This window comes from Petaurus breviceps, unplaced genomic scaffold (assembly GCF_028583685.1).
Source record: "Petaurus breviceps papuanus isolate PSGF00001 unplaced genomic scaffold, PetGlider_PUasm1.0 118, whole genome shotgun sequence".
NCBI lineage: Eukaryota > Metazoa > Chordata > Mammalia > Diprotodontia > Petauridae > Petaurus > Petaurus breviceps.
This window is the reverse complement of record NW_027185616.1, coordinates 4681847-4694573: the sequence shown is the minus strand read 5'-3', so window position 1 is coordinate 4694573 and position 12727 is coordinate 4681847. Positions and strand designations below refer to the sequence as shown.

Below are 12727 nucleotides of genomic sequence, written 5' to 3'. Positions count from 1 at the left end.
TTTCATTACATTCATATGCCACAACTTGTTCAGCTACTCCCCAATGGATGGGCATCCCCTTGATTTCCAATTTTTTTGCTACCACAAAAAGAGCTGCTGTAAATATTTTTGTACATATGGGTCCCTTTCCCACTTGTAAGATCTCTTTGGAAGATAGCCCTAGAAGTGGTCTTGCTGGGCCAAAGGGTATGCATGTTTTTATAGCTCTTTGGGAATAGTTCCAAATTGCTTTCCAAAATAGTTGGATCAGTTCACAACTCTACCAACAATGCATTAGTTTCAATTTTCCCATATCTTCTTCAGCATTTATCATTTTCCTGTTTTGTCATGTTAGCCAATCTGACAGGTGAGATATGGTACCTCAGAGTTGTTTTGACTTGAATTTCTTTAAGCAATAGTGATTTAGATTTTTATATGATTATAGATATTTTTATTTTCTTCCTCTGAAAACTGCCTGTTCATATCCTTTGACAAAGGCCCATAATTTTTTTTTACATGTTAACATATGAACTTTATTAAACAAATATAATTCAAGGAGAAGTCAGATAGGCACTTATATTAAAGAGAAAATTGACTAGAGAAAAATTATATCTTAAACATTGTAAAGCAGCCTACTTGCAGTGGCATTTAACTGAGCTCTGTTTCTGTGAAGAATACAGCTCATGCACAGGTATGGATGAATGATTTGTACATTTTTTCAAGTATTCACTGAATTCTACCATATATACACATATACATAGTTTGAAAAAAATTTAAGTGAAGAACCCAAATAAACTTCATTTTTGTTGTTCTTTTGGAAGAGATCTTCTAAAGAGCTCATGAATGGCTCATGAATCATATAATGAACCCTTCCAAGACTCTGCTGGACACCCAGTCTCCTCCACTCTTTTTTAGACATCAGATGGGTTTTTGGTACTTTTTTGGAAAGTTCAATAGGTAACATAACATGCCAATACTCATAGTGCTCATCAAAATTCTTGTCCAAGTAGTAGATCTGCTTGTGGGAAAGGCCCACCTTTTTAACAACAATAATTCTTCCGGTGATGCAATGTGGCTACAAGTTATAGGATACCATAGTCTCCAAATAATTCAAATTGATGGTCATTGAAAAAGAAACAAAAGTTGCATGGTAGGTCTGTAATGTATTTCTAAGGAAGAACTGTACAAGAGCAGTGGTGTAGAGATGTATGATCAGAAAAGGAGGTGGATGATTCATGTGCTGAGAGCAAGAGATGGATAGTGTTTCTGCTCCATTGGTACCTATGTAAAATGAAAAGACTTGGAGGAAGGCCACCAATACAATGGTTTGCCCTCTTATGGAGGATTTGTGAAAAGCGGTGGACACAACTTCTACTTAGTGAGGTGGGGATGGATTGCAATTTGCATCTTTGGAGGGAGTGCCCACAGTGGTGAGATCACAGATAGAAGTTGAGTATAGGGCTTAGAGAATCCCAGTAACCTTCAAATCATAGAAAAATGGCTGTCTGTTCCAAAAATAAATGAGAATGGATTAGGTCTTTTTCATATTCACTTATCATTTCAACCCTGTGGCTATATCTTGAAGAATATACTCAGAATTCTCATCAACTTTTCCAGAAGCACTAATAATGATAATAACAGTTATTTATATTAACACATTACTCACATAGCTCCAGTCTGGGGCAGGGAACATTGCTAGTGAAAAATCATGCAAATCAAGCTGGTTTCAAGTTTAAAATGACTTTGGCTAAGGTGTAGCTAGGTGGCTCAGTGGATAGAGCACCAGGCCTGGAGTCAGGAAGACTCATCTTCCTGAGTTCAAATCTGGCCTCAGACATTTACCATCTGGGCGATACTAGGCAAGTCACTTCACCCTGTTTGCCTCAGTTTTCTCACCTGTAAAATGAACTGGAGAAGGAAAGGGAAAATGACTCCAGAACCTTTGCCAAGAAAACCCCAAATGGGATCACTTAGAGTTGGACCCCACTGAAAGATGACTAAGAAAGAACCCTTGCAGCTTCTTGACATCCTTTTCTTCTACCATCACTCTCCTATCCCATCTCAGCGGCTGTTTTAACTTTTTCCTTTCACTTCTCTTTTTCATTAACTGTAGCCCCAGTCCTTATAATGAAAACAGGTGTCTTCACTTCCTGTTTCACATAGGAAGTAGAGGCAATCTGATTTCGAATGCCTTTACCTTTCTTCAAAACTTCTTAGCATCTTTACCCATTACTTCCTCCTTTACTGTGGTCACAGAAAAAAAATCACAAAGGCTAACCCTTCTGTCTGTTTCCTTGATCTCATATTTTTCCACCTCTTCCAGGACTTTTCTTTAGCTGTCTCATGCAACTTTATTCTCTCATTTTTAAAGGGCTTATTCTCCTCTGCCTTTGCAATGCTCAGATGTCCCTAATCCTAAAAATATTTTTTTCTTCTCTTCAACCCTATTTAGCTAATTCCATCTCTTTATTTCTCTTTACTGTCCAATTTTTTGAAAAACTTCTCTATGCCTAATGCCTTTATCTCTTCACCACTCTCCCCTTAGCCCCTTATAACATGGCTTCTGCCCCCATCATTGTCCAGAATATGCTATTTCAAAGGTCAATAAATAGAATTTTAGTTGCCAAATCTAATGATCTTTTTAGGTCCGTATATTACTTGACCTTTCTACAACATTTGACACTGTTTATTATGTCCTCTGCTACTGAGGATCTGGTAAGGATGATTGAAATGGGGATGATGGAGTTCTAAGAATCGAGAGGAGAAGACTTCAGAAGACTTGTCAACATAAATACTAAAGTCACTGCAGATGATGTCAGGGGATGGAATGGAGAGGAAAATTATTAGTGAAGTATTAAAGAGATTAAGAAAATTAGCAGAGTGACTTGGGAATTTTAAGTGACAATATCTAGGACCAACAGATATTAAAAAAAGGAAAAGTTGTTAAATTTGTAAGGATACAAGTCATTCCCCAATTTATAAATGGTTAAAAGTTATGAACAGGCAGTTTTCAGATGAAGAAATTAAAGCTACCTATAGTCATATGAAAACATGCTCTAGATCACTATTGATTAAAGAAATGCAAATTGAAACAATTCTGAGGTACCATATTACACATATCAGATTGGCTAATATGACAAAAAAGGAAAATGACAAATGTTGGAGAAGACATGGGAAAATTGGGACACTAATGCACTCTTGATACAGTTGTGAACTGATCCAATCATTCTGGAATTATTGGAATTAATCATTCCAATCAATTTGGAACTATGCTCAAAGGGTAATCAAACTGTGCATACCCTTTGATCCATCAGTACCACTAGGCCTGCATCTCAAAGAAATCATATAAAAGGGAAAAGGACCTACATCCACATACAATATTTATAGCAGCTCTGTTTGTGATGGCAAAGAATTGGAAATTGAGAGGATGCCCATCAATTGGGGAATGGATGAACAAGTTACAGTATATGAATGTAATGGAATAATGTTGCGCTATAAGAAATGGTGAGCAGATGGATCTCATAAAATCCTGGAAATACTTAAATGAACTTACACAAAGTGAAGTGAGCAGAAACAGAAGAACATTGTACACACTAACAGCAGCATTGTACAATTATGAGCTATGAATGACTTAGCTATTCTTAGTAATATAATGATCCAAGAGAATTCTGAAGGACTCATAAGGAAAAACACCATTTACATCTAGAGAAAGAGCTGATGCAATATGAATGCAGATTGAAGCATACTATTTTCACTTTCTTAATTTTTTCACATTTTCTTTTGGTCTGTTTCTTTTTTCACAACATGGCTAATATGGAACTATGTTTTTTTTTATTTAAGCAATCAGGGTTAAGTAACTTGCTCAAGGTTACACGGCCAGGTGTTTCTGGGTGGGTGCTAAGTGTCTGAGCCCGGGATTCGATCTCCAGGTTGTTCTGACACTGGAGCCGGTGCTCTTACTTGCTGTGCTACCTGGCCGCCCCTGGAACCATGTTTTACATGATTGCACATATGTAGCCTATATTAAATGGCTTACTATCTTAGGGAGTGGGAGGGAAGGGAGGGAGGAAGAAAATTTGAAAATCAAAATTAAAAAAAATGAATTTTAAAATTTGTCTTTAGATGTGTTTTAGCAAGTACCCTAGCACCCCCAGGATGACCTGCTAGCACAGGTTCTTTTTGATCTGCTTTGCTAAAGGAAAGACAATTTTTAAAGGGGTCAAGAATCTTACTTTAATTACAGATCAGTAGAAAATACAAGCAGAGAAATTAGCACAGAAATTCAATGGACAGGGCTCCTACTGTCTGAACAAACTAATAGAACCACCTACATATACCACCAGATTGGGAGAGCACAAACTGCTGAGTGGTCAGGGGGCTCTTAACAAAGAGCTACTTAGAGTCCCGTCCAGGGAATCAAAAGGTCCTTCTCATAAGTGAATTCCCAAAGTAAAATACCAACCTTTCAGTATATATAGTTTTCAACTAATAGACTGAGAGCCAGAAGGCACCACAACCCTGGTGACTTTGCCCAATTGGCTTAGTACCAAAAGGTGTGAAAGCCTTCCTAGAAGCAAACCTCCCCTAAGCAAGTCTCCCCCTAAGAAAGCTCCTCCTTAGGCAAGTTCCTCCTGCAATGGGCTCTATGTGAATCTGGATATATCACAACTGTGATTGAAATAGCTCTATACCTTTAGAACTGGGAAAATAGCTCCTGTTCCAAGGGAAAAGGGGACACATGTGGTCACATAAGCCTATTATTGGATGGGAAAAATCTTTGCATTCCATTAACATTACAAATGCAATTGGGAAAAATAAAATATTATTTAAAAAAGGAAAAGTTATTGAAGGTTGGTGGCTGAGGAATGACCTGAAAGTGGTGGTGGTGATCAAGGAGCAAGCTTCCTCCTTCTGGTAGACCTCAAAGTTAGGAGTGATGAAATGGATGGAACTCATTGGAGAGTTTTGGAAAATGTATAGTGTATTTGTTAAGGGGGTGGAGGGACTCAGATTTCTGCTTTCTACCTCTAAAGCAAGTATGTAGAAAGAATTTTAATGAAAACATACAAGGACATATAGATATTTGTTGAGAACAGAGTTGGGGTCCCAGAAGGCATAGCAAAATAAGCTAGGAAATGAATGACCTGGGTAGGAATGGACCTGAGATTGGAAAAGGAATGGAAGTTTAAGAGGAGATATAGCATGAACATGTCACTTGTGCCTAAGACAGAAAGAAGAGATGATTGGGATTAGAAAGTCAGTGTTAGAGCTGACAAATTGAAAAAAAGCTTTGGTGATTGAAACTAACTCATAGAGGATTTGTAGAATGAATCTGCCACAGAATTTGAAATAGAATTTGTTTGTATTAGAGTGTTTCTCCACAATGTCCCTTCTCTAGATGCTTCCAGAGGGTAATGTAGGAGTTAATGTATCTTTTAGCCTTCAGAGAGGAGGGCAGGAGTGCTGAGATAAGTCACTGATCTGATGAGGGGCAAGGTTCTACAGAATCTCATTTAGGTCCTTTCCCAGGTATTTGTCAGGCATTATTGTGCATTCCATATATTGGGGTGCTTGTGGCTTATTCCCTATGCAAGATAGTAAGCTATATGATGGCATAGCTTTTAATCTCCCCTAGTCTCTAAGCAAAGTGCTCTGGACATAGCCCCTTAAGAGTAGGAATTTTTCATTCTTTGTATTTGTATTCCTGACACTTAGCATAGCATTTTGCAGAAAGCAGACTAATAAATTCTTTAGTAGAAATAAATGAACTCTGTAATAATGATAAATGGATAGTAGTTTAATGCTTTTGGATTAGTTACGAAATTTTTGTTGAATATTAAACATTGAATGAAAGTTCAATTTAATTTGATTCTATTCAACAATTTCACTAAGTGCCTGCTACTGTGCAAAGCACTGGGGACAGAAATACAAAAAAAGCAATCCTTATTTACTACGTAGGGAGAACAACCGTCAAAAGCTATATACCAAAGGAATACATACTTTGCCAGGTCCTACCTAGCTGGAATTTTAGAAATTATAGACCTGGACAAGAAAAACTGATGGGGTGATTAATATAATAGGATTATGATCTAATCACTTCCACTAGTCAACAGACCCCATACCTAGCCTGGACTGCCAATATCCCTGGAGAGTGATCACCTTGTAAGACAGAGTGTAAGCACAGAAATACCGAAATAACATTATTCTGGAGTCTATTTTAGCTGGAAGGTGATTTATCTTTCTAGTCCCTCTATGTTACAGTATTAACTTGTGGTTGATTTGTCATTTTTAGCTTTGGAAGGAGGGCCACAGAAAGCCAAGGGGAATTAGAAAGGAGCCCAGGGGAACAGAAAGGGCCACAACAAAATCAGGTATGGAGAAGAGTATGGAGAGAAGGTTGTCACACCTCTAGGCAATTGATGATGGGGGGCAGAAAGGTGTGGAAGAATAGCTTTAATTCCAGGCAGGGCAATACACATAAGCCACACAACAGGCATATGAAGCTAGAAGGCTTATGGTAATAGATGAAAGTGACTGAGGAAAGAAAGGAAAAAGAGGAAAGACAGAAACATATAAAATGGAAGGAGATACATTAAAAAAACTGTACTTTCTTGTTGTAAAGAGGAGAGGGTACTTATTATTATAGGGAAGGGAAAGGAGATAAGAAAGAGAAGACAGGGACCAAAGATTTGACAAAACAAAATTAGAATGGTATGAGCATCAAGGAGGGAGCAGAAGTAATGCTGGTATGGAAGGGTAAACCTACCTGGGGTGGACAATGGTAGGTGGGCCTGGGTGCTAATGGAAACAGGTGTCAGTGGAGGAAGTGTTGAGAGACCTTCTTTTTCTTCTTTACCCCAGCCACCCATACTTGCCCCCTTCTTCCCAGACTCTCAGGCCCACTTCCCTCTTCCCAGTGATGGTGGGTTGGACCCATTGAAGGCTCCTGGGCATGGCAGTTCACACCTTTTGGATGAGCAGGGAGTCATCAAATACAATCCCTGTGTTAAGATGGAGGACCAACAGTCCTTACCATCTTCCATGCCACTTTACCCTCAGCGTCATTGGGTCTTTCCATCCATCTTGTTACTGAATCCTCTTATGTTAGAGTGCAAGCTCCTTGAGAACAGGAACTGTCTTGTTTAATTTGTATCTCCAGAGCTTAGCACAGTGCTTGGTATAGAGTAAGCACTTTCCCCTCCTATTTTAACTGGAGAAATTACCCAACATAAGGGTAAACATTTCCCTGGTACAAAATGTGGGTAACATTCTGTTAGTTGGTTCCTGTTTCTTTCAGCTGCTTAGATCTCAGTCTTTTAGCAGTCATCGCCTCCACTATCTTAATTCAAATTCCTGGCCAGTGATAGTGAACACAGCACAAAACCACAGAGCTTATGCATCTGCCAAGGACATACTAAAAGTCATACTTCTGGTAGAATTGCTTAGTCTTCCCATCCCTTTTGGGCAGCTCACCTTTGGACCCCATAACCATCATCATCTTGAATGCCTTTGGGAGCTGAGATGACAGGGAGGGGAGCAAGTTGAGGGGGAGGGATGAGGAAAGTGAGGCCTACTAGCCTGAGCCGTGCGTCTGGGGAAACATGCATGAGGATATCTGAAACATTTTCCCATCAGCTGAAGATACTGATTTTTGGTGGGAGGGAAGGTAAGAGTGCAGAAGAACACTGAGACATTCTTCTTGGGTTTGGGAGCATGAAATCACCCTGGCGACAAGCCTGGGTCAAGTAAAGGTTTGGAGGGAGGAATGGGAGAAAGGTGGGATTACCAGAGTTGCCTAATACTACATATGCAGAATGACCCTCAAAGGCTATATACCAAAGGAACACATGTTTTGCTATGTCCTACCTGACTGGAAAGGTTTTAAACATCACTGATGAACTATGTTCTAGCTTAACCTAGTTAAATTCTGAGAAGTTCATCACCAGACGGTTGTTTCTACCTAGCTAAATTCTGAGAAGCTCATTACCAGAAGATCAGCTATTATGAAACTTTTTTTGGTCATAGCAATTCATGAAGCCAGATACCAAAGCATAGAAGGGCACCAATCTACAATGGGGGAGGGAGTGCCCTCACCTATGACTTACAGCATTGAAATATTGTCCAGATCAACCATGTGTGTGTGGAATGAGAAAGTATTGTGATCCCCTTTTCTTAACATGAGGAATCTGAAATTTAGAGAGGATGATTAATTTATTGATAGATCACAAGGATATCCACCAACTCTACAGAACCCTACTTTATACACAACATCTAATCTCAGTTAGGGAGGGAAGAGGTAAGGGACGGCAGAGGGATAGAATCTGAAACTCAAAACTGTTAAAATTGTTTTAATATATAATTGGGGAAAATGTTATATATGTGTGCATATATATACATATGCATACATGTATATATATAATGTGGAAATGAGATTTATAATATCTGTCAATAGGTATGATATGTGTAATGATTATACCATTTAAATTTGTTGGAATTTCCCTACTTTCCAGGGGACCATAACTTAGAAGCTGAGGTTGCAGCTGAAGTGATTGATCAGATCCCCTGATATGTTTAACAAATCCCTCTTGCTTGTAATTGCCAAGTGAACCAAACCAGATACCTCACTTTATTTTTTTATTTAATTTTTTTTTAAAGCAATCGGGGTTAAGTAACTTGCTCAAGGTTACACGGCCAGTTATTTCTGGGTGTGGTGCTGAGTATCTGATCCTGGATCAGATACCTCACTTTATCTCCTGGCCATGCTAACCCTAGTTCTGTGCCCCACTGAACAACCACAAGGTTCAACAACCCTGATGACTTTATGGTCCAGCAATTTGTGGTTCTTACACTTGAAACCCCTACCCCTGCCATAAATGAGTGAGCCCCCCTTCTTAGGAAGGTGTGTGTGTGTGTGTGTGTGTGTGTGTGTGTGTGTGTGTGTGCATGTATGTAGGACCTGGGTGGCCATCTCATTCAATTTATGACCTAGGAGGTCCGCGAGTCTACTTCATACACAAACAAGAATCTCTTCTACTTCATACTGAAAAAAAGTGATCCTCTAGTCTTTGCTCGAAGACATACCTTGCTGGGGGAGTTGAATACTTCCTGAAGCAATCTGTTCTCTTTTTGGGAGGTTCTACTTTTTGGAAAGCCATTACTTATGTTAAACCTAAAGCTGTCTCTCTGCAACCTCTACCCAACATTCCTACTTTTTTTCTCTGGGATCAAGCAGAGCAAGGCTAATTCGTCTTCTATGTCACAACCCTTCAGATATTAGAAGAAAGCTATCATGTTCTCATCCAAGTATTCTCTTTTTCTATTTAAACATTGCTAGTTCCTTAATCTCATCTTCATATTGCTTGACCTTCACCATCTTGGTTGCCTGCCTCTGGACACTTTCCAACTTATCTGTAGCATCCTTCCTAAAATATGGGACCCAGGACCAAATACAATACTTTACATGGGCTCTCTGACTAGGATGGAGTGTAGTAACACCATCATCTTCCTTGTTTTGAACCTCAATACAACGTAGGAGGGAATTATCCTTTTTTTTGGCTATGTCACACTGTTGACTTATGTAACATTGCATTTCTGCTAAAACAAAGTCTTTTGACTTTAAGCCCTGTGTTCTTTCCACTCTAGCAGTCCTATCTTCTTCCCAGTTCTGTTATTAATTCTCTGAGTACTCTTAGGCAGGTCACTCATCCACTCTAAGTAATCTATAAAATAGATTCCATTCTAGTTCCAATTTTCCTTGATTCTTTGATCTTCATTGTATGGGGCTAGTTTGTCATTAGACTCTAAGAAAATTAATTTTGTCTTCTATATGAAAGAAGGTAGAAGGTGGAGGGAACACAGTGGCATTCAGTAATCACTACTCACATACAGGTTGTTTTCATGCTTATGGATGACGTTTCTAGAGTTCCGTGCCTCTTTGAGTGATTAAATGGTAAAGTTGTTGAGAGAAGTCTGCCATTTTTCTTGAAAAGGACCCTTGAATCCATTAAAACAACAGCAGCAGCAGCAACAACAACACAACTCATTAGCACCTATGCTTTTTTAAAACCAAAAGAACACAACGAAGTCAGGTTGTATCCCTCAGATAGCAATTCATGAAACTTTTGACATATATTATGCAAATACCTTAGTATGTTTAATGATCCTTTGGAACTGTTGAATTTTACTCATCTGCACTTATGTCTCTATTAGACTGGAGGTACAGCATGGAATAGTGGTAAGAGGACTAGATTTTTTTTTTTTTTTGATGTGGGGTGGGGTTGGGACCTATGATTTTTATTGATATTTGGCATTCTAGGTGAGAAAATTCTATAAACCAATACACATTGACACCTTGTCTGCAAACTTAGTCATACCAAGTTATATAGAACAGGGCTCTAAGAGATTTGAAATGTTTTGCCAAGACTCAAATGTGTGTCATAGTGTGTTAGTGGCGGAAGTTGAACACAGGTCTTTTTGATGCTGGAGGCCACCGCCATATTCACAATGGCATGCTATCTTTCTGAGTTCTAATTAAGATTGTCATTAATTGAGACTTTGTACAAGACTCATCTTTCTGACCTTCAGTTGCACTGTCAGCAAAAGGAGGCAAGTTCTTTTGGTCTCTTTAAGGTCTCTTTCTGAAATTATTTGATTCTTAGGCAAGGAGGGCAGTCTTCACAATTCTGAATTTTATCTATGTTGTTCTAGACATAGACCCTATTAGGATTTTCAAAAGTTGGGGAAAATGGGAATGACAAGGAAGTTCTTTACAATTCAGATTATTTGGGGGAACTGGAAACGCCCCCCTCCCCCCTTTCCTTGCTAGGATACTGATCGGGCTTCCAGCTTGGGGCATTTTATTTTTCTGATGCCACATTGGAAAGTTCTCTCTGCCAGGAGGTGAAATTGAAGTTGAGGGTATTCTGGTTTGGACCTGATGACCTCTGAGGTTCCTCCCCTTACTTTGATTCTGTGTAGTCAGAGAGGTGTTTCTGCTTGTGGAAGCAAGCGATGAGAGAGCTGGTCTTTTCATTTTGCAACTCTTCACGTTTGTTGTTTGTTTGTTTTTAAACTAGGAAAACCCATTAGACCTCTATTTAGCTCCTGCAATTTGTATTTGGCCGGTACTTTTTTCCCCGCTCCAAGCTCTCCCAGGCACGCTCCAGGCTGGGAGGGAGGGACGATCCCACCCGCAGCAAGGTGCTCCTACCTTGGTCAGGCTGGCCCATGGCTGAAACGATGAAAGGGGGGAGGAGGCAGGCGGCTTGGGGACAGGACCTGTAGCGTGAACTGGATCGAGGAGATAGGGGCTTTATTCAGGGCCAAGGAGAGATGTAAGGAAACGGAGAGAGCTCAAGAGGAGAAGGGGCGGGGAACGGGGTGTGGAGGGTGGGGTGGGGCTAAGAGTGAGAGGGTGGAGGAAGGAGGCAGCGAGAGGGGGGAAGCAAAGACACCTGCAGGGGTTGTTTCTCACTGGGCTGAGAGGTTCCCCCGGGTGAGGGTGACCTGCTCCCGGGTCCGATTCCTTCTGCTACCTCTCCAGCTTTCTAGTACTGCCTGGGCAGGGAAGCAGAAGGTGGAACCAGTGCGAGATGAGGGTGCGCCTGGGTGCCCTAGCTGGGCTTGCGGGGCTGTCGGGGGCGCTCAGCTTTGTCCTCTTGGCAGCTGCCATCGGCACAGACTTTTGGTACATCATCGACACTGCCCGGCTGGAACAGCGCCGCCCGGGGGGCCCTAGGACAGGCGGGGCCGGGGATCCAGGTGGTGGCAACGTCAGAGGCTTCAACCAGAGCCAATTGGAGCCGCTCAGCTCACACTCAGGGCTCTGGAGAACCTGTCGGGGTAAGGTGTGTGTGTGTGTGTGTGTGTGTGTGTGTGTGTCTGTGTGTTTAACAAGTTCGGGACACAGGGAGGTCTCTGCTTCGCTTCCACTTTCCCAAATCTCCCCATCTTTCCTGCGGGTCTCTGGCATCCTCCTCCCTCTCTACACCCTGATGCAGCGCAACTGGGCCCTATCCCAGGCTAAGCTTTTCAGCCCTTCCTCATTTTTTTTTTCCTTGCTGGGTGTCTACCTCCGTCTCCATCTCCTTGTCTCTATTCTGCTCAGTCCTCCAGTCAGACACTCACCTTTTTCCCAGGGCTCTTATCTTGGCGCTAAAATGTCCTAGGACTGTTAGCTCAGACACCTCACAGCAAAGAGCCAAACTTAGAACTCCTAAGGGGAGTTGGCGGATGAGAGTAGATCGGGGGAGGAAAAGCACTGGGGGCTGCTGATGGAAAGAGGGATCCTTTAGGGAAGACGGAGTCCTAGCCACGAAATCCTAATGTCACTGTCTTCTGACTTAAGGGAACTTTTTGCTGAAGAGCGTGTGTGTATGTGTGAGGAAATGGATGCAACCCCCCTTAATTTGTGGGTTGAAACTCCCAGTTTACAGAAGCACTTACTGAAAAGTTTGACTTCCCATGTTGCTTACGTTCTTTCTACCTTCCCTCCGTCAATAGTCCAAAGCAAGTGCACGCCCCTGATGAACCCCTTCTGGCAGGAGAACGTGACAGTCTCGGACTCAGACAGACAGCTTCTCAGTGAGTGTCTTACTCTAGGTTTTGCAGTGGGGATGGGAAATTCTACAGGAATCTTAGACGGTTGGTGGGTGGGTGGAACATTTTTAAGCTAGAGATACAAGCACCTTAGGGCCTTCTCCAGTTACCACTAACCTACACTTGCTACCATTGATGGAAGCAAGGAGGT

General features: G+C 41.1%; 1 protein-coding gene and 1 pseudogene across 2 annotated transcripts in view; one reads left to right on the top strand and one right to left on the bottom strand.

The window, feature by feature from the left end:
• Window positions 1-484: 484 nt before the first annotated feature.
• On the bottom strand, window positions 485-7044 carry LOC138160917 (cyclin-dependent kinases regulatory subunit 2 pseudogene; annotated as a pseudogene).
• A 4389-nt stretch (window positions 7045-11433) lies between these two features.
• Window positions 11434-12727, top strand: part of TMEM114 (transmembrane protein 114) — a 53583-nt gene continuing 52289 nt past the window's right edge. For both annotated transcript variants that reach the window (XM_069088021.1, XM_069088012.1), the window contains exons 1-2: window positions 11434-11820; window positions 12481-12561. In XM_069088021.1, coding sequence (XP_068944122.1) covers window positions 11571-11820; window positions 12481-12561 — 331 coding nt within the window. In that variant the 5' untranslated portion in view covers window positions 11434-11570. The remainder of the gene's footprint in view (window positions 11821-12480; window positions 12562-12727) is intronic.